The following is a 26,225-nucleotide window of genomic DNA, read 5'->3' as shown; positions in this document are numbered from 1 at the left end:
AAATGCAACCATACCTGGTTAAAGGGATACGGAACAAAGGAAAACCGAATACCAGGAGCAGAGCCCACTGCTGCAGTTTGCAAAGAGGAGACAGAAAGAAATGTTTCTGCCACTAATGAAGGTGTACAAGTTATTTAAGACCTAGAGAATTTGAAAAGCTCAACTGTGGGGTTAGTGGAAAATAGTGACGAAGGCATCTAACTCAAGAGCTAAAATGAGTAACAAATGATGTTTCCCAGAGCACAAGCCTCAAGAAGTCAAGGAAAGAAAACCCAAAGAATAAGAATCTGGCAGATTAAAGGAGAGGTATCCTAACTTTAGGAATTGAACAGCTGGTCTATGGAGCAGATGCAGCCATAGCTCAATGCCATTAGCCATTAAGATCCAACTCATTTTCCTTGCTTAGATTTGTGCTCCCAAAAATACTTGATAATTTATTTCCCCACATATTATCTCCCAGCCTAAAAAGTAAAACACCAGATAAATGACAAAAACAGATATTTGGAAGTTACTGGTTTATAATGAGTACTTTAGTTTAAGTATCTTTTCAGAGTCTAGATATAATGAATCAGACCCTTTTGCACATGCTTTGACAAAACAAATTTCTAGGCTTGTAAAGCCGTACGAACTTTACTAAGGTATAAACATCCCAAATGACATCTCCGTTTCACACACGAAGTATTGATTTTCAACCACTCTAGAGTCATATCTGATTGGACGACACATTTTAAACAAATACCTACCACCCAACCCTTCCCAATATCCACTTAAAAGTTACTCCTGGAGTGAGCTAGGTACTCCTGGGAATAGTTTTATGCTTTCAACATACTCAAGGGCAAAGTGAAGCATTTTGATTTAGAATGGGTTCCTCCAGAAGCATACTCTAAGAATTCGTGTTTAACTGAGGATTCCACGATGCATTTTATTAGGAAAGTGCAGATGTGAAACCACAGAAGGAAGCCTATGCAGAGTGCATTCATAAACAACTACCATTCTGGGCAACCATGCTGGTTTCTGCTGGGGACCTTTAAAAGATGGTATGGAACCCATTATCTCACTCAAGGGGTGCGTCTCAAATATTCAGTTGTGTCATTTCTCTGGACAGCAAGGAAGCTGGATATGCATCCTCTAATTCTCATCTGCCATCAGCCGAAAGCCACTCCCAGCAGCATGAACTCCAGAGCACTTCAAGCAGAGGGGAAACCTCAAGAAGGTGCTTGCAGCAGGACCCCTATTTGTGGCATGTGCGGGAAGGTAAGTGCCCAAGGGATACGGGTAGGGCAGAGACACCTTCTGTTACACACCTGATGGTTCCTGATTGGCTTCTCACCCTTCGGCTTTCAGCAGCTCATGGTGTTCTCCCGTCCCTCACAGTCCTTGACGCAGATCTTCTCTCTGCTCCATCCAGAAAATCTAGCATCCTTCTAGTGGCCTACTAGTTCTAATATGGAACCATTTTGTTCATTATTGACCTAATTAAGAGCCAAGAAATGTCAGTTCCTTTATGGTTTTTATATCGAAAAGGTTTCATGAATACAATCAAAGAAAACACTTGGAGATTCAAAGTTCTTTTTATTTTCAACAACAAAAGTAACACAACAAAGAGGAATCAATTCACTAATATATAAATCTAACACAGTCCTTAGCACAAAATTGTCTTTAATAAATAAAAACACATCACTGATAACTGAGTAAGACTGTTCTTAAGACTCTCTAGGGTTTTGTGTGCGTTTTAAACAAAACTGGGTGGTAGATAAAGAAACACGTGCTACAAGTATGACTGACAAAGACTGAAAGAAAATAACAGCCAAAGGAGCAGGGTCCCCAAGTATTAAGTTAGCAAAGGGAATATGGGATTTTCAAAGCAGTCTAGAAATCAGAGCTCACTAGGTGATGCAAGGGTTTAGGATCGTCCAAGTTCAAAACCTTGTAATTAAATCTTTCCACATATCTAGATCCTTGATTTGGAATCTATCATAATCTAGAAGAGTTTCTGCCAAAAGATAGAGGCTCTTTATTTTCCTCCTTTGACTTTGTCACTAGCTCCTGAAACCAATATATAGCAAGGGTTCCGTTCAGAAAAGGATTACTACTACAAAGACCAACCTCTGTCTGGTGTGGATTTCCCTTTATGAACATAGTGATACTGCCAGGGACAACTCTAAATATGTCAAATGTCTTTTACTTTTATCCTCCTACACAACTCTGCTTGGCTACAAAATCTAAGACTCATAGAGCAATGGCAGCATTGGTCAGAAGACAAGTGTCAGTTCCAACGACAACGTTGACAAAAATTTTTTTTTAACCTCTCTTGCCACATCTTTTTTCTTTCCTCATTGTCTTGCCAATTACTTCTTTCGGAATTCAATCCGCCGAGCTACATTCTGAGCACCAAATTTTTTGACCAATGCATCTCTGGCATCCTCGTCATCTTTTTGCAAATCTAAGTCATCCTGTCGGGACCAAATGGGATACCCATCAGCCCTCTGACCGGACTCTAAAAAGGAGGAAGTAGCCTCCAACTCACCACTATTTTTTAGGAATGCCTGTGTAACTGTTGACAGATCCAAGTTAAACTTTTCCATTAACTGCCTGATGATCTTAATGGCAGCTCCCACCTCTGGTGGAGAAACTTTTTCTTCTTCTTCTTCTTCCTCATCCTCATCAGGCTGTGTCTCAGAGTCTTCCTCGGGTGTAGGTGGATCATCATCACACATTGTTATGTGTATTTCAAAATCGGGGCTCTCGTCAACCTAGAGAAAGTGATGAATACGACCAGTTCCTAATTACCAAGTCCCAAACACTCTTGCAATATCTAGTCTCTCCCACCACCTTGCTTGCCCTTTTCACCCCAATCACATTGGACTTCCTTCAGTTCTTCCAATACGCTATGCTCCTTCTTATACTTACTCATGTTGCATGTGTGTATGTAAGTTTACGTACATGATGGGTTAAGGGGAGGGGTGTGTCTGTGTATGTAAATGGGAGATATAAGTGTGCTTATGTGTGCATTATGTGCATATACATGTATACATACAACTATGGTATTCCAACAGAACATGAGAAGCTACAGTAAATAATGAAAAATATGTGTATGTGCATACATGTCCACGTGTACACACACGTTCATTAGATCATTTTTTAAAGTTTGACTTCAGGGGCATCTGAGTGGCTCAGATGGTTGAGTGTCCAACTTCGGATCAGGTCATGATCTCACGGTTTGTGGGTTCAAGCCCCACATCCAGCTAGCTGCTGTCAATGCCAAAGTTGTCAGCACAGAGCCCACTTTGAATCCTCTGTGCAGCCCCTTCTCTCTCTGCCCCTCGCCCACTCACGCTCTCTCATTCTTTCTCAAAAATAAAAACATTTAAAAAACAAAAGAGGCGCCTGGGTGGCTCAGTCAGTTAAGCATCAGATTTGGCTTAAGTCATAGCTCGCAGTTCCTGAGATTGAGCCCCACACTGGGCTCTCTGCTGAGGCCACTTCATATCCTCTGTCCCCTTCTCTCTCTCTCAAAATAAACATAAAAAAAAATAAATAAATACAATAAAAAATAAAGAAAAAAACCCAAAACTTTGGCTTCAGTGTCAGATTGTAAGCTCCCTAAGGACAGGAACTGTATCTCTTTTGCTCTCATCACTTACATCCCCAGTACATACCAATGCCTTCACTTAACTACTCAAAACACACAGATGTATGAGCAGACTAGGGTCTCCGTACTATACTACATTTAGGCACATTACAAAGCACGTTATGTGAGAAGAAACCTACGTAGACCATGCTTGCATTTCAAAGTTTATGGAAAATTGACCAAATATAAAACAAAACTCAGACTTCAAAAGGCAACAATCACTAAATTCTGCCAATTCTTGTGCATTCCTTCATTCACCAATTACAGATCTTTAAATTATTTTCCTAACAATGAGGCCTGATCACTTCCCTTTACAATAAGAAAAATTAATTTAAAAGATCCTTTTTCGTGGAAAAAATATGCGCATATAATTGAGTCTTTCTTTTAAATTACTCCTCACTACTTTATAGTTCCTGCCTTTCCCTGTAACTATGATCAAATATAGGACTCCAACAGAGTATCAGAAGCTAGACCAAATAAGTAAGCGTTAAAAAATCCCAAAACCACTCTAGATACACAAAAAGCTAAACTTGCTTTTAAAAAAAAAATTAAACTCCTTCAAAAATTGCATTTATTTTCCTGAGAAGCACAAAAATATTTTCAAAAGATAAATCCACAGTCTTAACTTTGAAAACCTTACACTGGGATCAAAGTATCCAAAATAGGATGCTGTCTCCTGTTTCAAAATAATTTTCATCAGGGGCACCTGGGTGGCTGAGGTGGTTAAGCATCTGACTTAGGCTTGGGAGTCAGAATCCCATGGAGTCTCCCTGGGATTCTGTGTCTCCCTCTCTCTCTACCTCTCCCCCACTCACACTCTGTCTCTCTCTTTCTGTCTCAAAAATAAACAAACACTAAAGAAAAATTTTTTAATAATTCTCCCCAATTTTTCTCCCTCTCCCCCTTTTTTCTAAGAGACAGAGAACACACATGCACACATGTGCAGGAGAAAGGCAGAGGGAGGTGGAAAGAGAGAATCCCAAGCAGACTCCATGCCCAGCGCAGAGCCTGACGAGGGGGCTCGATATCACAAGTGAATCATGACCTGAGCCAGAATCAAGAGTCAGATGCTTAACAGCATGAGCCACCCACACGCCCCTCCCTCAAAACTGCATGCCTGAAACCAAGATCAGTCCCACTTTCCATTCTCCCACTCCGAACCTTACCTTTCAGGGCCTTAGGTGTACAAAAACTAAATGCCATAACCAATTTTAAAGAAGAAGAATAGAAGGAGAGAAAATAAAAGTTAAATCTAGTCTACATACCACAATCTCCTCAAACTCCCGGGTGGCTTCTACAAGCATCTTTTTGACTGCTTCTTCATTCTCCTTGATCTCTTCCTTTACATATTCTTCTTCAGGTAAGTCTGGAGTTCTCTTATTCTGTGGTTCTATGAAAGAAAAGAACAGCACCAGATTACAATTAGCATCTTTTGCAGAAACCAAAAATACAGTGCTCTGCGAACTCTGAGCCAAAAGTGGGCCTGTCCTTTTTTTCTATTAGAAGAGATCAGTTTTTGATCAAGATAAGAAAAACATAAAATACACATGTTCGGAAATGTCTACTCTTGCTTCTGAAGAGCTGTACTATCCAAATGGTGATATATTCCTTAGATTGTAATATGGAAAATAAAAATACTCTTCAAGCATAATTCATTTTTTGCTTTGTATTTATCCATAGTGCAAATTAACAAAACTGCCATAAACTGGATTCTCTGGGAAGCAGATTGTGAGATGGAGATTAACACACGGTGTTTAGTAGGGAGTGACCCAGGGAAAACCACTGTTGAGAAGAAAGCATGAGTGGGCAGAGAGGGAAGCTGAGCTGTCAAAGAGTTCCAACAAAGCCTCAGCTGAAACCATAGGGAAGTCTGAACTAGGAAGTCCCTTCAGAATCGACTGTGTTGGGATGTGGGAGCCATGGCAGAACTCCGCACAGATCAGTCCCTAAATGCTAGCCAACCTAAGATGTCAAGACTTTGGGTGAAGCAGCTCTCCCAGCTGAAGACAGATGTGGAAGGTACATCACAATCTACCACATACCATCTAACAGAAAGGAGGCCCTCCTAAAGCTCAGCATCCTCCTCTTTCTGTTTTACTTTGTTCTCTTAGCATTTAACTGTGCTCTCTTTTCCACTTAACAAAAACTGACTGCTATGGGGCAGCAGAAAGAAGTTTTTTATAATGGAACTGTTCTGTATCCTGATTTAGGTGGTGGTTACACAAACTATATAGGGACTAAAACACATAACCAGAAAATACCATGGTGGTTCCTCAAAATACTAATCATGGAACTACCACATAATCCAGCAATTCCACTTCTGTATACTCAAGACAAATGGAACCAGGGTTTCAAGCAGGTATTAGTACACCCATATTCATAGCGGCATTATTCCTAACGGCCAAGATACGGAAACAACCTCAGTGTCCATCAATGGGTGACCACATAAACAAAACGTAGTATACACAATGCAGTGGAGTATTATTCAACCTTATAAAGGAAGGACATTCTGACACACGCTACAACATGGATGAACCCCGAAAACACTGTGCTAAGTGAAATGAGCCAATCACAAAAGGACAAATATATGACTCCACTTACATGAGGTAGCTAGAAAGACCAAATTCTTAAAGACAAAAAGTAAAATGGTGATTGTCAGGGGGAGGGAGCAAAGGGGAGTCAGTGTTTAATGGGTAGTTTTCCAGTCTTAGGAGAAGAAAAAGTTCTGGAGACGGATGGTGGTAATGGTTCCATAACAATGTGAATATACTTAAGGCCACCAAACTGACCACTTAAAAATGGTTAAAAGGACAAATTTTACGTAATGTCTATTTTACCCAGTATCTGTAGATATTACCCACTTTGTTAATTTTTGTCAATCTGATAGACAAAATACAACATTTCCTCGTTCACTTTCCTGAAAAACATCACCATGCACGTTTGTTATTTCATTTTCCATGGGTCAGAAGTCCATGGCTTATATCATGCCTCTGTTCAGGGTCTAATTTACTTTTATTTAATAACCATATTCTGCATTTGTTTATTGCCATTTATTTCCTTTTCTAGAAACTTCTTGTTCCATTTCTTTTGTTCATTGTTCTCCTAGATTTTCTTTTACTAACTTCTGCAAGATCTTTGGACGTTAAGGAAACTAACTCTGTTCCAATGTATTAGGAATATTTTTCTGGTTTGCTGACTTTTATGATGAGAAGTTTTTAACTTCAAGTAATCACATATATACAACTTTTTTTTTTAAATCTTCTTGGTTTCAGGACTATCACCATGCACATATTAAAAAATATACTCAAGGCAACCTACTGAATAGAAAGAAGTATTTGCAAGTCATATATCCAATAATCCAAAAAGAGGTTAATAGCCAGAATAAAGAACTCATAACAAGAAACCCCAAACATTCCAATTTAAAAATAAGCAATCTGAATAGATGTATTCCCAAAGACATACAAGTGTCCAACAGGCCCATGAAAAGATGCTCAACATCACTAATCATCAGTGAAATACAAATGAAAACCACAATGAAGTATCACCTCACACCTGCAAAATGACTTATCAAAAAGACAAGAAATAACAAGTATTAGGAAAGATGTGGAGAAAAGGAACCCTTGTGCACTATTCGTGGGAATGTAAATTGGCATAGCCACTATAGAAAATAGTATGGAAGTTCCTCAAAAAATTAAAAATAGAACTACCATAGGATCTAGCAATACCACTTTGGAGTATCAAACTGAAGGAAATGAAAACACCGATGTGAAAAACTACATGCAACTCTACGTTCACTGCAATTTCACTGTATTATTTACAAGAACCTAGATATGGCAACAACCAAAGCGTCCACCGATAAAGATGTGATGTGCATATACACTGGAATACTACTCTGCCACCAAAACAAGACAAAAAACAACAAAATCTTGCCACTTGGAACAAACATGGATGGCCCTAGAGGACATTATGCTAGTGAAAAAAGTCAGACAGAGAAAGACAAACAGCACGCTGATAAGTGGAATCTAAAAAAACCAACCACACAAAACAAAACCCAAACTCACAGAAAAAGAGAACAGGGAGGGAAGAGGGTTGGCATGGGGGACAGGGCAGCAAAATGGATGTAGGGGATCAAGAGGTACAAACTTCCAGGTACAAAGTAAATAAGGCAGGGGGCTTTAACATGCAGTAGAGGGAATACAATCAGTAATACCGTATTAACTTGTATGGAGACAGACAAAAACCAGACTTACTGTGATGATCAGTTTGCAACATATAAAAACGTAGAATTACTAGGTTGTATACTTGAAACTGACACTGTAGGCCAAATGTACCTCAATTTTTAAAAAAGATCAATAAATAGAATTTAAAAATAAAAAAGTATACTCATCCATATTGTTTGTTTAAATAATACCTACACCCAACGGTAGGGCTTGAACCTATACCTACAATCCTGACATCAAGAGTCATATGCACTACTGGCTGAGCCAGCCAGGTGCCCCTCATCCTTATTTTCTTAGTGATTTTAGAATTTTAATTTTTACAATTAAATTCTGATCATCAAAATTAAATTACAGTAGGATGAATCCAGCTTAATTTTCTCCAAGGTTCCAAATGGCCTGCCCATAGTCCCAACCCTACTGGATTTCAAAGCAAAGCCCCATGCGATCTACTTCACCCATACACATAACCTTGTCCTCTCTCCTAGAATTCTCCCCCTTGCTTTAGTCCATTTTAGCCACACTGGTCTGTTGCTCCAAGAACACACCAGCCATATTCCCACCTCCAGGCCTTTGCACTCAATATTCCCTCTGCCTGAAACACCCACTGATAACCACCTGGCTTGCTCTTTCCTTTGGTCTCTGCTCACATACAAGCTTTTATAGTGACTTGCCTTATCACCCTATAGAAAACAACCTCCTCCCCAGCCCTTACCCTGATTTTATTTTTCTCTATAGCACTTACCACTGCCCAGCTAGTATGTTAAGCTCCATGACCGCAGGGACTTTTATTTATTGTTATATCCCAGCAGGATAACAGTGTCTGGCACTCAAATATCTGTTGAATGAATGAATCTGAAATGTCACTTTTACCAAAAACAAAATTCCTACTAAGCATGCTGAACAGGAGAAACAGATTTACCTCCCCATCTCGAAATGTTATATGGAATAGCCACATAAGGGGGGGGGGGGGGGACATGCTTCTTTAAACAAAAAGGTCAGTTTAACCTGTCGATACCGGTTACATGAAAAGCGAAACATCTTAACAGTTTTGCACTGACGCCCTAACCGCACCTGAATCCCAACGTTCAGTTCAACTACATTAAAAACGCACTTCACCTGAGCGAGACCAGGAAGATCATTCCAACTGACGAGAACCTTCTGTGAATACGCATAGACGCCAAAACATGAAAATAAACTGGTCTGGCATGCCTTTGAAAAAGCTTACACTGACTCTACCTGAACAGAGAGAAGTATTTTTGGAAACCGGCCTCTGGAAAAGATACGGTTAACAACACATTGCCTCCGGGGAAGAAAACTGGGTAGCTGGTGGCCAGAATCAGGTGGAATGTCTACCTAGCCTGTTTGTACCATTTGAGCATCAAACCACGTCAGCTACCGGAAAAAAGTAAATCGAAGTGCGAGTAGAAAATGGTGCAATTTTACCCGGATGTCTAAAGGGGAGGGGGGAGGGCCGGGCGACGCTACCGGAGACGCCAACATGGACACCGGACCGAAGGGGGGAGGAGCCCCGCCCCCACCCGCACAGGTGCAGCAAGAGCTCCCGCGTTCGCGGCAGAGACCTCACCCCCACTATCGGCGGCCTCGGGGTCCTGCTCAGCTTTCCGCTTGAGTTTCTGGGAGGAGGGGCTCACTGGGGCGTCCCCCAGCAGGTACTTATGCTCCTGGCCCCGCAGATGCTTGAGGTAGCGGTCCTTCATGGACTGCCACGAGTGCTGGGTGAGCGAGCTTTTCTCCATCGCCTTCCACAAGGCGGTGCCGGTGACGGAGCTGGGCGAGCGGGCATTTTCCTTCACGTACGTCAAGATGGCCACGTCGTCCGCGTCCGTGAAGACGATGCGCCCCGTGGGCGGCTGCGGCTCGGGCTGCGCGGCGACCGCGGCGGCGGCGACGGCGCCCCCCTTGGTCGGGGCCGCGGGCTTCGTCTCGGGGGCCTGGCCGGTCGTCGAGCCCAGCCGGTAGGCCTCCAGGTCGAGCCTCTCGTTGCGCTCCACGCAGTCCAGGATGTACTGCGTGGAAATGAAGTCGCCCGAGGCCTCGGCCGCCGCCTCCCCGGGCTGGGCCAGCAGGACGGCCCCAGACTCCTGCACCCGGCATAGGGTGCCGCCGCCGTGCAGGATGAGCGTCGACAGCCGACGCTTCGCCGGGCTAGGACGCACGTAGAAGGACATGGAACTGCCATCTTCCCTCACGAACAGAGTCGAGGAATGGGTGGGCCCGTTGGGGTCTTTGCCCAAATCCATCGCCTCCGCCATAGCTGACACCAGGCACCACAACAGCGCTCCCCCAAACAAGCCTCTGACGCACAGAGCGAACCCGAACGAACGACGGTTCTAGACGCGTCGGCCGCGAAGCCCCGCCCTGCGCCTGCGCAGTAGCAGCGCGCGAAGAGCGCCCGCCCCCTCCTCTAGGAAGAGGCGGAGATTCCGGCCGTGACCTGGAAATTGCTGTGCGACCCTCGTCCCTTTTAGGTCGGGCCCTCGGGAAAGATGGCTGCGGTGCAGGGGGCTGAGGTGAAAGTGGACGGCAGCGAGCCAAAACTGAGCAAAAAGTAAGTGTCGCCATGAGTCTTTAAGGTCTTTGCGCCCGGACAGTCCGGGCTAGGATGCGCCTCGAGGCTCCGGCCGAGGCGGCTGTGCCTATGGCCTCCCTACCGGTTCTCGTGGGTCTGGACACGCCGGACGTAGCCGCTAAACCGCGAAACTACATTCCCCAGGTTGCTCCGGGGCCCGGCTCTGGCGGAGTCCTATCGTCGCATTCCTGGAGTTAGGGTATACAGAAAAATGAGAATTGACTACAGAAAAACGAAATTTACTCCTTCCTTTACCTCCTTCTGGAAAAAAAAAATGCTTTCTTTTATTGCCGAGCCACGCCTCGCTACCATTGGAAGGAAGTTAAATACCCGAGCTTTTCGGGAAGACCTTGAGATTTTCCTTGGCCTCACCTCGGCTTTTCTGAATCTTAAGTATTAAATGGATCATTTCTAAAACTGTATTGTGCACCTAAATATGTGGATTATTTAAAGGATCTGTGAGTATTGAGTGAATGACCGATGTCCAGTAATAGAATATGAGTCCACCAGTCTACTAGGTGGCACTTTCAAGCCCTGCTGGATAGATCTTAGTTACCCACTCAAATCCTTGGTGTGTGAAGATAAATATGAATGTATCAAGACTAGCCGCCCTTTAACTGGCTATGTTTTATATTCCTGGATGTATACCCTCTCAAGCAGGGTTCTTCAGTTGAAGCACAGAACACCAGCAATGATTTGTTTTTTCAGTACTCCCAAGGAGGGGCATAACTAGACTATTCCAGAGGCAGGAGAAAAGTTAATTCATTACAAATAATGGCTGCCTTACCGTATTTGGGCTCCGTTCTTTTCTGAATCCTGATGGAATAGGCCCTTAACCAGTAAAAATTAATTTTCTTTTTGTGTCTCTGGATTTATGCTTAAAATATTCAAGAAAAATGAGAAAGGAAACATTAAATTTAATGGTTTGATGGCACCCTTCTGAAGGTAGGATACACATCTCTATAAATTTTTGGAACCTGGTCTCATACTTCTGCCTTTGGGAAAATTGATTCGACTTTGATCTGTTACATAAATATAGTTGACCCTTGAGCAACTCAGAGGTTGGGGCACTGACCCACCATACAGTGGAAAGTTTGAGTGTAACTTTGACTCCCCCAAAATTTAACAGCCAACTGTTGGCTGGAAGCCTTATCAATAACCTTAAGAGTAGGGGCACCTGGGTGGCGCAGTCGGTTAAGCGTCCGACTTCAGCCAGGTCACGATCTCACGGTCCGTGAGTTCGAGCCCCGCGTCAGGCTCTGGGCTGATGGCTCAGAGCCTGGAGCCTGTTTCCGATTCTGTGTCTCCCTCTCTCTCTGCCCCTCCCCCGTTCATGCTGTGTCTCTCTCTGTCCCAAAAATAAATAAACGTTGAAAAAAAAATTAATTAAAAAATTAAAAAAAAATAACCTTAAGAGTGGATTAACACACGTTTTGTATGTTATGTATGTTGTGTGCTTTATTCTTAGAATTAAGTAAGTTAGGGAAAAGACATCTCTTAAGGAAACCATAAGAGGTGGGCGCCTGGGTGGCTCCGTTGGTTAAGTGTCCAACTCTTGATTTCGGCTCGGGTCATGATTTCACGGTTCCTGAGTTCGGGCTCTATACTGACAGCACGGAGCCTGCTTGGGATTCTCTGGCTCTCTTTGTCGCTGGTTCCACCCCCACCCCCGCCCCCAGCTTGCTCAACAAACTGAGCCACCCAGGTGCCCCCACCCTACTACTTTTTAAAGCAACTTCTATATGTCAGACATAATGCTAGAACCATACAAACTTTCTGTCTAATCTCAATAATAACCTTGCAAAGAAAATATTAATGTCTGTTTTTCAAATTAATAAACTGAGGCTCTGGGCGACTGAATACGTTGAAGTGTGCACTCCTAAAGTGTGGTCTGTCACTGATCGAGGCTCTGGAGCAGAGATCTAAAACCCAGTCCAGAACTCCACAGCTCATGCTCTTTACACTGCCTGCACCTTACCTCCCCACATTGTCTAAGAAAATCTGTTAACGTATATAACTCTAGTGACCATGGGCTGAAAGAATTTTTTTTAACGATTAACATTTCCTTCTGTATCTTAATTGTTCTTGGGACTTCCTTGGTCTGCCTCTTCATGAGTACCATTTTATGCCAGTTATCTTCTTCAAGTTTAAAAAGAGATAGGCTGCCTGCCAGGTGACTCCTTCCCAAATGAAGGGTCAGATTACTGTAGTCCAGGATCCTTCCTGAAATTCTCCTTTCCTCCTTGTTCCTAGAGCTCAATTAAGTCTTATCTTTGACTCAGAGGTGCTTTTGTGTGGCTTGCTTTTAGCTTCATCTAGAGTTTGCAATTGATAGTGACATTTCACGTGCTTCCCATTGCCATCTTTGTCACCAGGGTTTTTTAATCTCCGAGAGAGAAGCCACATGTCAGGGGCTTCGGAAACACCGCCTCAGGTCCTGTCTCCTATTTTCTAGGTTGTTGTGATCATTTCTACCTTTAAACTATGGGTTGCCTTACTCCTGAGTTTTAACCCAGATATGCACCTTTTTACCATAGCAAGGACAGAATGTTGTCAGTTACGGTTGCAGCACAGTGAGTTACAGGGTTGTCCTCAGTTAAGAGGGTCTTCAGTGGAACACTAAAAGGTCGTGCAACCTCCCCTACCCAAAAGAGTAGGACTGCTGGTTGGGTATATATGTACTGTTTTGTCCCATCTGACACCACATCTCTGTTTCCTGTTAGGTGGTGGTAATCATTAGTTCCGGGGTGTTCTGCCATGTTGACGCAAGCTGCTGTAAGGCTTGTTAGGGGGTCCCTGCGCCAAACCTCCCGGGCACAGTGGGGGCAGAGGGAGCTGCGACTGTATCAACTTGCTCCTTTCACAGCGCTTCACAAGGACAAGCCACTTTCTGATAAAAGAAGGTTGGTGCCCTTACCTTCGTTGTTGCTCTGGGAGCAAAAATCCTTCCTTACTTGGGTCCTTATTTGTTAAGCCTCTGACTCTTTGCACTTGTTGCTAAGGAAACAAAGAGCTCTACTGCCAAAACCAATAGTGGTTTCTCCTTTTCTCTTTAGTAAATTCAGATTCTCACTCTAAATTCTTGAGATGACTTGTGGATCTTATTCTACAACAGTGCCGAGAACAAACGTTCCCTTTCCTGTCTTTCTGAACTTGGTTTGCTCCCGAGATTAATTTGGTTTCTAGTCTTTGTTCTATCTCTAGGATCTTTTTGAATTTCCCTTAGGATTAATTTGATTTTCCTTAGGATTAATTTCCATTCCTAGTTGAATGGAAAACAGGTTTTTTATGTTAATGCCAGGAAGAACCAAATAGGCTCTGATGCCTACTGACTGAATTACAGCACAGTAAGCCTAGCACACAGTTCTGGAATGATTGTATTTAAAACTGTTACAAGACAGATTACATCCAGAGACGCCTACTTTGAAGCCCTCAGAGTCCTTTTCTTAAAAATTAGTATTTCACATCACCAATTTATTTTTTCGATTGAGTCACTCTAAATTCATACTGAAAATTAAGAGTGTGCCCTAAAGCCAGATAATATACAAGCATGACTTGGTATAATTTGCTATGGTTATTATATAATATTCAGCTAACATTGGTGGTTTGAAAGAATGACCAATTCTTTTTGAATACTGAGGATATCCTCTACACAAACCTGTTTGGTTTCTGGGTTCAGATAGCAAGATTTCAGATCAGAGTGTAGATAGTGAGGGATTGGACCAGCAGTGTATCCAAATCTAAGATTTCTTTCCTGGGTGCAGAGAATAAAGGGTTTAAGACAGTAAAGGATACCTAGAATGGCTCTCATTTGCATGTTAACTAAATGCTAAGGGCAGGTCCTATCTTTGCATACATTATTACAGTCTTCACATTTGGGGAGGGGAGTGTCCTCTGTTATTTACATTTTACAAATAGGAGGTCATGTGCCCAAGGTCATGTAATTGCTAGGCAGGTATGTCAGGATTAGGTCCCAGGCAGTCTGACTCCAAGGATGTTATATTACCCCCTACTCTATGCTGGTTTGTACACTGCTCTGCCCCATTTGTTTTCTTAGGTCCGGCTACAGTAGATGGGGAGATCAACACTGAGAGTCACTGTTAATACACAGACCAATGCTGAGGGAGGGATTGTCAATGGTGCGTCTCCTTGAACTCAGAAGAGCCACCTCTCCGTTACCCTAACCTACCCCAGACTAACCCACTCCTTGGAGAGGTGTAGGGAAGGGTGGCAGACAGAGCCAGACCATGTTGCCTCTTCGGTTTTCCTTTGTCCTGGGGTATCCTGATTTTAGTTTGGGATCTCATGTTGGAAAGCAGAGGGTGAGGAAGATCTTTCACACCTTTATTCTAAGCTTACTTTTTCCTTTGTTTCATTCACGTATAGAGTTGACTAAGAGACTAGAAGTGGAGGTGTAGCACCAGGCAAGAGCATTTCCCCCCAGGCTGTTCATATTTTTGATCCGTGGTTATGGGGCAGAACATAGTAGAGGACTCTTCAGGTATCTGTCACATTGAACATTTGCATCTTGCCAACAGTGAGCTAAAGAGACGCCTGAAAGCTGAGAAGAAAATTGCAGAGAAGGAAGCCAAGCAGAAGGAGCTCAGTGAAAAACAACTAAGCCAGGCCACCACTGCCGCCACCAACCACACCACTGACAATGGTGTGGGTGCCGAGGAGGAGAGTCTGGACCCAAATGTGAGTCCCCTGGACCACCACTCTGGCTGGGCAGGAGGAAGCTTCTGATGAAGCTTAAGGCAAATTCCTTGGGACCAGTGACTAAGAAGAGAAATAGGAACTGAAAACAAGCTGTGAACCCTGGGTTGCTGCAGATGGGTTGGGGGAAGGGGCGGTGGGAGGGAGCTGCCACTACGTCTGGTTAAAGGCACAGTCAATGAGCATTTCTCTAATCAACTCCCAGTAGGTGGTTGGGAGAATCAGTACTTCCAAGTGACTGATTATTCTTCCCTGAAACTAGCTGCGCCTCATAACAAATCCAGAAAAGGTATCTCCGTAAAGATTGACTAGGGTTTACTCTGGGCCAGAGATTCACAAATTTTAGTCCATAGACCGGATCCACCTTTCCTTGCTTTTAATCTCATCTGTCCTCCCTGGTTTTGAAAATTGTATTGGAGCACAACCATGCCCATTTTTTTTATATGTCTAAGGTTATTTTCACACTACAACAGCAGAGTTGAGTGGTTGCATCAGAAAAGGTGTTCCTTTTTTACATCCTCCAGGCCCCAGAGTCTTGTCTTGGGGAAAAGTCTGACATGTAGCCAGGGGTAGGAAGGGAGGAAAAAAGGTAAGTAACTCACTGTGCAGATGCATCCGCAAAAGTGGCAACCAAGGCCACCTGTACAAATTAAACTTAGTATTTTAGGCAGAATTCCCATTTTCCTTTTCATTGAATCTTGCATTTTGGAATTCTGGCCTTCGTTTCCACCTATGGATTTAGCCACTGTGCATATTTTAAGTGCAAATCTCACTCCCATCTTGGGATTTCAAAGGTGTGGAGGGCTCAGTTAAGGAGACCTCACTGTATTGGAGCCACTCTGGGGCAAAATACGGTACTCTGCTAGGTGGGCCACTGGTCTGATCGGTCAGGTTCCATTTCTCAGAGGCTCTTTTTTTTTTCCTTTTTTTTTTTTTTTGTTAATAGCAATACTTCAAGATCCGCAGCCAAGCAGTCCACCAACTGAAGATCAGTGGGGAAGACCCGTATCCACACAAGTTCCACGTAGACATCTCGCTGACTCATTTTATCCAAGAATACAGTCACCTGCAGCCTGGGGACCACCTAACTGACATCACCTTAAAGGTGGCAGGTAGGAGGATTCCCTGGCAGTATGCTGAGCTCTCACAGCAGACAGGCCGCTGCAGCAGCGCAAAGAAAGTTCTGGGTTGGTCTTGCTTTCAAGTAGCCTGTGTCGCAGGCTCCTACTTCACGAGGGATGGTGCAAGTATATCCATTCACAGAAAGAAGTAGAGCAGCCCCGAGACACGAGATTGTGTTCCAGACGAGGTGATGCAGCAGAGGAGGGGGCATTCTCTGAGGGGAACTCCTGACCTGATGCCGCTGCTACTTCATCGTCCTTTATGAGGACGTCCCCTTACCAGTGGGAGCCACAACCCCGTGTTCCTAAAAATTCCCACCTGTGGCCTAAGAAGTTTTGCACCGGGACTGTATTTTTAGAACATTGTTATTTTGGAGTTCTAGCATCTTGCACAGGATCTTTTCCTTAATTAAAAAAAAAAAAAAAAAAAAAACCTGGGCCACCTGGTTGGCTCAGTCCATACAGCATGAAACTCTTGATCTCAGGATCATGGGTTCAAGCCCCACATTGGGCTTAGAGGTTACTTTAAAAAATCTGTCTTTATTTGCCCCCCAAAAATAATAAAACTACTAATTGTAGAAAATTTGGGACGTTCTAGGAAGCAGAGAGGAAGTGAATTACCCATAATCCCACTACCCAGAGAGAACCTCTGCCAGTACCTAAATGCCCAAAGCTTAAAGTTCAGTAATTCTACTAAAATATGTCTTGATGTTAGTTGCTCTGAGTCTACATTCTCAGGTACAGAGTGCCCTTTAAAAATGTGTTTTCAAGTTTTTTAGGAAATTTTTCTTCAATATAATTTTTTTGTTGTTGTTGTTAATTTGGGAGGGAGAGCAAGCACAGGAGCAGGAGAAAGGAGCAGGGGGGGGGGAGGGGGGAGGGAGAGAAAGACTATCTCAAGCAGACTCCGCACTCAGCTTGGAGCCCAAGGCGGGGCTCGTTCCCAGGACACTGGGATCATGACCTGAGTTGAAATCAAGACGTGGACACTCAACCGACTGAGTCACCCAGGCACCCCTTGAATATATTATTTCTTTGGTTTTCTTTTGAGACTCCTTTTATTCATATGGTGGATTTTCAATATGTCACTTTTTTCTCAAACCTTTTGTACCTTTTTCTTTACACTTTGATGTTTAAATTTTGTCTTTCTTCCCTCTGGGTTTCTCTTAAAGCATTTCTGTATTCACTCTTATTTTCTTTTAGTTCAGTCTTCATTCCTGAAATGGTTTTTTACTTTATTTCTGATTTTTTCATGTGTCACCTCATTTCTTAGTTTCAATGATTCTAATGTGGGTATTTTTGTTTCATGGCATTTTCTTAATGTCATTCAACTTACTGTGAAATGGAATTTTGTTTTTTCTGGGCATGTCCTTCCTGAGTGCTTTTTTATTTAATAACTGGTATTTGATCTCAATACTTTTATGTTGCTTATTTTTATGTGAAATTAGTTTTCCTCAATGTTTTCTTTTTTAATGTTTATTTTTGAGAGAGAGACAGAGTGTGAGTGGGGGAGGAGCAGAGAGAGGGAGACACAGAATCCGAAGCAGGCTCCAGGCTCTGACCTGTCAGCACAGAGCCTGATGCGGGGCTTGAACCCACAGACTGTGAGATCATGACCTGAGCGAAGTCAGGCACTTAACTGACTGAGCCACCCAGGCCTCTAGTTTTCCTCAATGTTAAAGGAAGCTTGATTCAAATAGCTTTTCCAGCTTCACTGAGCTACCTTTTCTGTTGTTTTTGTGAAGTGTTCAGAATTACAGCAGCTTGCTTTCTGAGATACCAAGGCTCTCTTCCCCTTCCTCACTTTTGTCGGACCCCTTTGTGGTTTCCTGGTCTTTTCCCGTTTTATGGGGCCTTGTCCTAGAAGGGAGCCCTGGTTAGTAAATTAAGAATATTCCTGGGGCTATGCTGAAGGGCTTCAGCCCCTTTAGACCTTATGCAGCCCCAACTCCCTCTACTCACCCACGTGGCAGTGGGCACATCCCCTCCTGGGTTCAGCTGCTGTCCTCCAGTTAGCTGCCACGTTTTCCAGTGACTACCTATGGCCGATTTGGAGATTTCCAGTTCTCAGACTTGGCAGACACCCCACAAAGGCTCCCCTACAGCTTTCTCCCATATGGGGATCTTTGGTGGTTTGCCCCACTGCTTGTGTTTGGGGATTCTTGGGAGTATCCTCCCACATAATTTTGTTGTAAATGTTGTCCATAGCTTTTTGGCCTTGCCTGTGTAGTTGTGCTTTTTATTTTAATGGGAGGATTGAGGTAGAGCTGAAAACTATGCTGCCACCAGCGCTGCCGTTTTCCGGGAGTCCAGTAAACAACTTTAAAGCCAGGCCTTGCTGCACTTCTTTAACTGGTTTAAGTGAGATTTTTGTCATGAAGGAAAAGACTGGGCTTAAGTCTTGGGCTAAAATCGAATTGTTCTCGTCTATGTTGATAGGACATTCTACCTAGATGTAAACATTGCAGAGGGAACTTTTTGGGCACTGGTACCACAAAATGGCTTCTCGTTCTATCAGTGTTTTTGTTGTACTTTTTCTAGGTAGGATACACGCCAAAAGAGCTTCTGGGGGAAAGCTCATCTTCTATGACCTTCGAGGAGAGGGGGTCAAGTTGCAAGTTATGGCCAATTCCAGGTATGTAGAAATACCACGTTGCGGGCCTTTCTGGATTGACCCAGGGCGACATGGTTGGGGACCACGTGATCTTCCTTTCTCATTGGCATTTAAAGTTAAAAGCTGGTTATGGTTGGGTAAGGCTGAAAAGAGAATAAAAAGGCCATTTGGTCACCTAGAGAATAACAACTGCCCTCAGGTTGTGCAGCAGTTACAGGTAAAAGATAACACTCCAGCAGTTGACAAAAGAGTCTAGATTCTTCCCGGGTTTTTATTTGCACCAGCAGTTTAGTGAGGATTCCAGAGGGCAGTTTTAAAGAGTGTTTTTTTTTTAATTTTTTTTCAACGTTTTTATTTATTTTTGGGACAGAGAGAGACAGAGCATGAACGGGGGAGGGGCAGAGAGAGAGGGAGACACAGAATCGGAAACAGGCTCCAGGCTCTGAGCCATCAGCCCAGAGCCCGACGCGGGGCTGGAACTCACGGACCGCGAGATCGTGACCTGGCTGAAGTCGGACGCTTAACCGACTGCGCCACCCAGGCGCCCCCCAGAGGGCAGTTTTAAAAGCTAAACCAGTGGTTGGTTTTAATTCGGAATATCATACACTGAAGTACGGTTTTCTTTCACTCAGGAATTACAAATCAGAAGAAGAATTTATCCATATCAATAACAAACTGCGTCGGGGAGACATAATTGGAGTTCAGGGGAATCCTGGGAAGACCAAGAAGGGTGAGCTGAGCATCATTCCCTATGAGATCACACTGCTGTCGCCGTGTTTGCATATGTTACCTCACCTCCACTTTGGCCTCAAAGACAAGGTAAGCTCTGTGGCCTCCTCGCTGTGGTCTGTCATAGCGTTGAATTAGACTTGGCAATGATTTCTGTCTGTTGCTTTTGCTTTAGGAAACACGATATCGTCAGAGATACTTGGACTTGATCCTGAATGACTTCGTGAGGCAGAAGTTTATCATCCGCTCTAAGATCATCACATATATAAGGAGTTTCTTGGATGAGCTAGGATTCCTGGAGGTAAGAGAGTTCTTACCTGTCACGATGAGCTAGCTGCCTTGCTATGCCTGCCTCTTACTATTCCTTCTCTACCCTTTTCCATGTCCTGTATCCATACTATTCGTGTTTAGCGAAAAGTCCCTTTGATGGCCAGTGTCTTTGTCCCACCTTGTTTTTTTAGTGCCCTGATGAGGAAGGCAGGATTTGAATTCTAAGATAATGGACAAAGTGTAGAGCTGTCTACCTACTAATGATGTCATGTTCATTGAGTTACCAACTCATTTTGCTTTTTTGTAGCATTGAGAAAAAAAAAAACCTTTTAATTATATGAAGAAAGGTAAGTACACGTGTAAAACAAATTCAAAGAAACAGAAGCAAAACTGAAAGTCCCCTTTTGTATCACCCAACTCACTTTCTTCCCCAAACTTGAGTTTGATACATAACGTTCCACACCAGTTGCTATGCATATATAACTACGTACTGAGCATGTACTACATGAGGTATGTGTGTAAACATTTTGGAAGCGTTTTAATTTTTGTTTTAAACATAAATGAGGTCACACTACATGTATTCTGACGGATCTGCTGTTTCCTACCCCCCCCATAGACATTGGACCTTTTTGCATGTCTATAACTAATTCAAAGAACATAAACAGTTCAACTTACAGTGTTTATTAAAATATAATTTATAATTTGTGGAAGTTTATGGTACTGTGTTAATGGTGTTTGGTATTAATGGAAATTGAGACACTTCTAGAAAATCAGGACATCTCTACTTCTTTTGTCAAGCACTTGCACATTACTGTTAAACTTAAATTTCACTTAGGGATATAACCGGCTAAACTATATCCATGCACAACATGAGCTACCTCCAAGGCCTCTGGTTTGCGGACCTCTGTCTGCGGACTCAGTGTATCTCCCTGTCTTTTAGATTGAAACTCCCATGATGAACATCATCCCAGGGGGAGCTGTGGCCAAGCCTTTCATCACATACCACAATGAGCTGGACATGAATTTATACATGAGAATTGCTCCAGAACTCTACCATAAGGTAATAAGTAAGAAGATGCCCTGTTCCTAGGAGAAACAGAGGCCGGAAATCCATTGTCTAGATAGATGTAGTTAGAAATAAAAGGAACAAAAAGAGTAGAACAGCTAGGAGAGTATTCTAATTTGGCATGCCTGTGAGCGTTAACACTTCTGGAAATTCTCTACAGGATCAGTAGAGCATTGCAGGTCAGAGGGCAAAGGGATTGTCTTTCTTAGGTGTATAGCTCCTCCTAACCTGCCTTGGTTCTCATAATATTTTAGGTTTATTGTCTTCCTTAAATTAGGTCTGATTTTAGCCTTTTCTAGAAAGCTTGATATCTGTCCAAAAAATTGGAAATAAAGATTTATAAGTCACCAGAGTAAATACCAGAGACTGTCATTCAAGGTTCTTAGTTGCAGACAACAGAACCTGGTGTAACTAGTTTAGGCACAAGAAAAATGTATTCAAATACATAAGGAAGCTCACAGTCCCAGGAGGATCAGAGAATCAGGCTTGGAGACCACAGGACTAGGAATGATTCTCAGGTCCATCTGGGCTCTTCCCATGGAGAGCCCAGATTTTTCTACTTGGGACAGCTAACGCAGCTCAGAACCACAGCGCTATCCATTAGGACCTCTGCAGTTACTACCTCTAAAAGCTAGATATCTCTGGCCCCCTTCTCCAGGAGGAATTCTGCAATACCTACATCTTCTTTCAGTAGCATTTAGAAGTTGCATGGACATGTCTGACTGGTGGGGAGCTTGAGTCACATGCCTGCATCCTAACCCCAAAAGAGGCCTCTTTCTTGGGGAGGCTCACACTCACAAGATGGGGTGCTGTCCTGACAAAGGAAGAGTATTCAGAGGTCCTGGGCAGCCAAAACGAATGGTGACTATCCACTACGAGGGTCTAAAGAGAGTAGGGTGTTCGACATTTGGGTAGAGATCTGAAAACATGCCTCAGCTATGAAAACCAAATTAGTTTTGTAGACGGAAACTTTCCAGAGTCATTGAGATTAGCTGCCATGACCTTGGCCATGTGTTGTTAGATCCTGGTGGTTGGTGGCATCGACCGGGTTTATGAAATTGGACGTCAGTTCCGGAATGAAGGAATTGATTTGACTCACAATCCTGAGTTCACCACCTGCGAGTTCTACATGGCCTATGCAGACTATCACGATCTCATGGAAATCACGGAGAAGATGATTTCAGGTGACCTCTCCTATTCCCTTTTGTCTTTCACATGTGTCTCAAGGGCTGGTGTGCTGCTTGTAGGAGGACTTCTTGTTGGTCCTTTTCAAATGGTAGATTTCTTTCCCAGGGATGGTGAAGCATATTACAGGCAGTTACAAGATCACCTACCATCCAGATGGCCCGGAGGGCCAAGCCCATGAGATTGACTTCACCCCACCCTTCCGGAGAATCAGCATGGTTGAAGAACTTGAGAAGGCCTTGGGGGTGAAGCTGCCAGAAACCAGGCTCTTTGAGACCGAAGGTAAAGTGATGCACTCCTCCACTGAATGGCCCTCCTTTCTCTTCAGCTTTGAATTAGATGAGATCAGGGCTAGAATTTTCCCACACTATTCTTTTCATACATTTTTTTTACTGGGGTAATGTGATTCTTCTGTCCTGACTTGTACATTTGTATTACAGAAACTCGCAAAATCCTTGACGATATCTGCGTGGCAAGAGCTGTTGAATGCCCTCCACCTCGGACCACTGCCAGACTCCTTGATAAGGTGACAGACCGTGCTCTTTGAGTACATGCCCTCATCCAGTGGTAACCAGCCCCCTGCTCCCTGGGAAGGTGAACTCCACTGTGGAGAACTAACTTACACAGCCTCACAGGAAAACCCTAATGAGAGAAGTAAGAGAATTAACCAGTTTTGAACTGCTCTTCTAAGCTCTATACCGAGTAGTTACATAATCTCAGTCAAACCTTACCAGCCATGGAGAGACTTATGATAAACCCTTGTAGCATCCGGTAGTGGGTAGGAGCAGAGTCCTTCTGCCAGGACTGGAACAATCAAAATGCCATCAGAAGGGATCTGTAGCTCTGCTTTGCTTTCTCCTTAAGCTTGTCGGGGAGTTCCTGGAAACAACATGCATCAATCCTACGTTCATCTGTGATCACCCGCAGATAATGAGCCCTTTGGCTAAATGGTAAGATACAACGTGGTTTCCCAGTTACCTGTTGCTACATAACAATCTCAGAGTTATAGTGGCATAAAACAACAGTTCTCAAGATTTTGTGGGCTCACTGGGTAGTCTTTCTGCTCTACAAAGTGGTAGGGTAACCCAAGCGGCTGTAACTGGGAACTCGGGCACCTTCTTTCTCCTCCACTGGGTTCTTGTTCCTCCAGGGCCTCTAAATGTAGCTAGCCTCTGTCTGGGGCAGCATAGCCTGAGCTTCCTTACATAGTGGCCGGGGTCCAGGAGGAAGGGTTCCAAAAGAATAAACCCCAGTGTGCAAACACGTATCAAGCCTCTGCTGATGTCCCATTGTCCAAAGCAAGTCATATGGGCAGCCCAGAGTCGGTGTGACAAGGCACAGAAGGCCATGAATTCAGGAGGTATGGTTCAATGTAACCATTTACCACCCACGTGTGTTGTGAGGATGACTAAAGCTTCCTTGTGTCTAACCCTCCTCACCGTTGCACCAAATGGTTTGGTGCTAGAGTGCATACAGGCTTCGGGTCTCATCCGTAACAGTTTGAGTCAACTAGAATCCAGGAACTCTTGTGTTTGTACCAGATGTTATTAGAGAACCTGTATGTTCAGCCTCTCCTTTGGTCTCCTATCTCCAGGCACCGCTCTAAGGAGGGTCTCACTGAGCGCTTTGAGCTATTTGTCATGAAAAAGGAAATCTGCAATGCCTACACCGAGCTGAATGACCCTGTGCGGCAGCGGCAGCTCTTTGAAGAACAAGCCAAGGTAAGGAAGGAGAGTGCGAGTCAAAGGCATTTACTTCATCCTGTGCCCACTCACTAGAAAATATCAGCCTTAACTCTGGTCTGTGTTACTGTCTGCATCTCTTAATGACTTCAACAGAAATGAAGGATAAAGCCACAGTCTTCACTAGAGGAGGTCATATTTCAAGATGGAGAACTTGACTAGTTTGGGCCTTAGAATTTCCACATAGGAGCTTAGACATGATAGTGTCTGTGTGAGGAGTGTGATACTTGCCTTGAAAATACGTTTGCGTAAAAAGAACATAATGTTTCTTTGATGGTACATTTATTAAGGTGGGTTGGGGATAAGAGGCAGATAGATTAACGAAGATCAAGCCCTCACAGGCTGCCTGTGATGGCTGGTTTCAGGAAATGAGGGAAAGACTCTTAGGAATCCTTAGTCTCTGAAAATCAGTCTCCTTGGACTCACCAAGTTGTCCGGGACAGTGGAGGTGTTTTCATTTCACAGAGAAATGCGCTTGTGTTCTGAAGTGGGGATCGCCAGACTTGACCGGGTCTTTGAAAGAAACAGGTCCATCCTGAAGTTACTGGGAAACCAGTTCCCAACAAGTGCTTGGTTTCCAGAGCATTCCTGGAATGGTCATCCCTCTAAACATGTTAACGTGCTTACTCAGACACTGAGAGACAGCGTGGCCTGAGACAGTGTCATTGTTTGGTTCTCTTCTAGGCCAAGGCCGCTGGCGACGATGAGGCCATGTTCATAGATGAGAACTTCTGCACTGCCCTGGAATACGGGCTGCCCCCCACAGCTGGCTGGGGCATGGGCATCGACCGCGTCACTATGTTTCTCACAGATTCCAATAACATCAAGGTACGTAGTGGTCTTCCTGCCACACCCACTGCCCTGCAGGAGCTCTGCTCTCAGGGGCAAGGCGTGGTGGGCCTGGAGAGCAAAGGAAGGGCTTCAGGCAGAGCAGTTATACATGACTCTACAGGATGACGACCAGAGGATCTGACATTATGAGATTTGGGTTTTTTTCTACCTGAGGCAGAAGGAATACTCATTGTTTGCATTTCTTGAGGATCCAAGGAACACACCAGGCCCTCTGCAGCCATTATGTCATTTCACTTAAGTCAGCCCTACGAGGTAGAGAAACTATCGTTATCTCCTTTTTGCAGATAGGGAAATCCTGTTTTAAGAGAACTTTGTGTTCACTCATTCTTTTTTATCTTCTAAGTTGAAATACCAGCACAGATCTCTGGATTTGGGTGGCAACAGTAACCAGAAGCAAAAGGAATGGGTGGATGGCTGTGAAAAAGAGCGTGCTTCTTCCTTCAAAGTGATTTTCTCTCCTGTAGGAAGTACTTCTGTTTCCTGCCATGAAGCCCGAAGACAAGAAAGAGAGTGGAGCCACCACGGATACATCAGAAAGTACAACAACTGGTCCTTCTGTCTAGAAAATAATAATTGCAAGTTGTGTAACTCAGGCTTCTCTGCGTTTCTGCACAAGATCAAGGACTGCAGGGGAATTTTTGTGTGTTGCTGTCCATTTGACGATCACCGTTCAGTTGGGCCGCCAGACGAGAGAAGAGGAATTAAGAATTCCTTTTTACTCCTTGTTCCCAAATAAACCATTTGTCTCTACTCTTGTCTCCTGACTATTTACCATGGAATGTCAGCTTTTACTCAGACAGCTGGCCTAGTGCATGGTTAGCATTATATCACTTTATTCATTCAAGTTTATGTTAATATCTGCTCAGTACCAGGCATTTTTCTAAGGGATTAAGGACACAGCAGTGAACAAAAGGCAAGTCCCTGCTTTGGTGGAAATTTCATTCTTTTTTTAGGGGTTTAGGGCAACTAAATAAAAATATGTATTTCTGGTAAATACTAAGAAGAAAGGGGGGTAAGGGGACAGAGGTGCTATTCTAGAAAGAGGTGGATGGGGACAGTGCTATTTTAAATATGTGATCAGGGAAGACTCTTCTAGGTGACATTTAAGTAGAGAGCTGGAGACACGTCTAAAGGGAAGGGCAATCCAGACCAGAGGACTGCATTTTCAAGGACAGGCAAAGGGTCTGGTGTGGCTGGAGGAGTACGGAAAGATCCCTGTAAGCCATGCTGAGGAGTGTGTGTTTTATCATGAGTGATGTGGGATGCCATTGGAGGGTTTTGCATAGAGGGCTTTCAAAATACTGTTCTAGTTAGCACAGGGAGGGCAACAGTGAAAGGGAGATGACAGTGCCAATGGTTTAATGTAACAGAGATGCTTACAAGTGACGACCCTACCTGTTCCTCAAGTCGATAGAATTTGGTGACGGGATGTGGATCAGGAGAAAAGAGTCCAAAGATGATTTCAAGGTTTGGGGCCTGAAGAGTTGTC

General features: G+C 43.7%; 2 protein-coding genes across 3 annotated transcripts; one reads left to right on the top strand and one right to left on the bottom strand.

Annotated features, from left to right (window-relative positions):
* Window positions 1-1,552: 1,552 nt before the first annotated feature.
* TERF2IP (TERF2 interacting protein) lies at window positions 1,553-10,202 on the bottom strand. The gene is made up of 3 exons (XM_047078794.1): window positions 9,437-10,202; window positions 4,897-5,021; window positions 1,553-2,753 (listed from the first exon to the last, which is right to left on the bottom strand). Exons 1-3 carry the CDS (start codon window positions 10,122-10,124, stop codon window positions 2,349-2,351), a joined length of 1,218 nt encoding a protein of 405 aa, XP_046934750.1. The 5' UTR covers window positions 10,125-10,202; the 3' UTR covers window positions 1,553-2,348.
* A 110-nt stretch (window positions 10,203-10,312) lies between these two features.
* On the top strand, window positions 10,313-25,486 carry KARS1 (lysyl-tRNA synthetase 1). 2 transcript variants are annotated; one of them, XM_047078792.1, is made up of 15 exons: window positions 10,337-10,420; window positions 13,165-13,344; window positions 14,980-15,139; window positions 16,104-16,269; window positions 18,820-18,913; window positions 19,525-19,711; window positions 19,797-19,922; window positions 20,832-20,951; window positions 21,979-22,141; window positions 22,251-22,424; window positions 22,583-22,668; window positions 23,007-23,092; window positions 23,737-23,863; window positions 24,569-24,712; window positions 25,201-25,486. In XM_047078792.1, exons 2-15 carry the CDS (start codon window positions 13,199-13,201, stop codon window positions 25,297-25,299), a joined length of 1,878 nt encoding a protein of 625 aa, XP_046934748.1. In that variant the 5' UTR covers window positions 10,337-10,420; window positions 13,165-13,198; the 3' UTR covers window positions 25,300-25,486. The 2 variants fall into 2 exon arrangements, with proteins under 2 accessions (XP_046934749.1, XP_046934748.1); XM_047078793.1 differs by lacking the exon at window positions 13,165-13,344 and having other exon boundaries at window positions 10,313-10,420.
* The last annotated feature ends 739 nt before the right edge of the window (window positions 25,487-26,225 follow it).

The sequence above is a fragment of the Lynx rufus genome, unplaced genomic scaffold, assembly GCF_022079265.1.
Source record: "Lynx rufus isolate CCGP_SWC_20201006 ecotype Redwood Valley unplaced genomic scaffold, mLynRuf1.p SCAF_16, whole genome shotgun sequence".
NCBI lineage: Eukaryota > Metazoa > Chordata > Mammalia > Carnivora > Felidae > Lynx > Lynx rufus.
The sequence above is the reverse complement of the archived record's forward strand: the minus strand, read 5'-3'. Positions and strand labels throughout refer to the sequence as shown.

Bases quoted from the DNA above. Each gene is read 5' to 3' on its own strand.
- TERF2IP (XM_047078794.1), bottom strand. From the start codon at position 10,124: ATGGCGGAGGCGATGGATTTGGGCAAAGACCCCAACGGGCCCACCCAT. The intron at 5,022-9,436 runs GTGAGGTCTCTG...TTTCTTTCATAG, and splicing joins CGAGGCCGCCGATAGTGGGG to AACCACAGAATAAGAGAACT. The intron at 2,754-4,896 runs GTATGTAGACTA...CACTTTCTCTAG, and splicing joins GGGAGTTTGAGGAGATTGTG to GTTGACGAGAGCCCCGATTT.
- KARS1 (XM_047078792.1), top strand. From the start codon at position 13,199: ATGTTGACGCAAGCTGCTGTAAGGCTTGTTAGGGGGTCCCTGCGCCAA. The intron at 15,140-16,103 runs GTGAGTCCCCTG...TTTTGTTAATAG, and splicing joins AGGAGAGTCTGGACCCAAAT to CAATACTTCAAGATCCGCAG. The intron at 19,712-19,796 runs GTAAGCTCTGTG...CTTTTGCTTTAG, and splicing joins ACTTTGGCCTCAAAGACAAG to GAAACACGATATCGTCAGAG.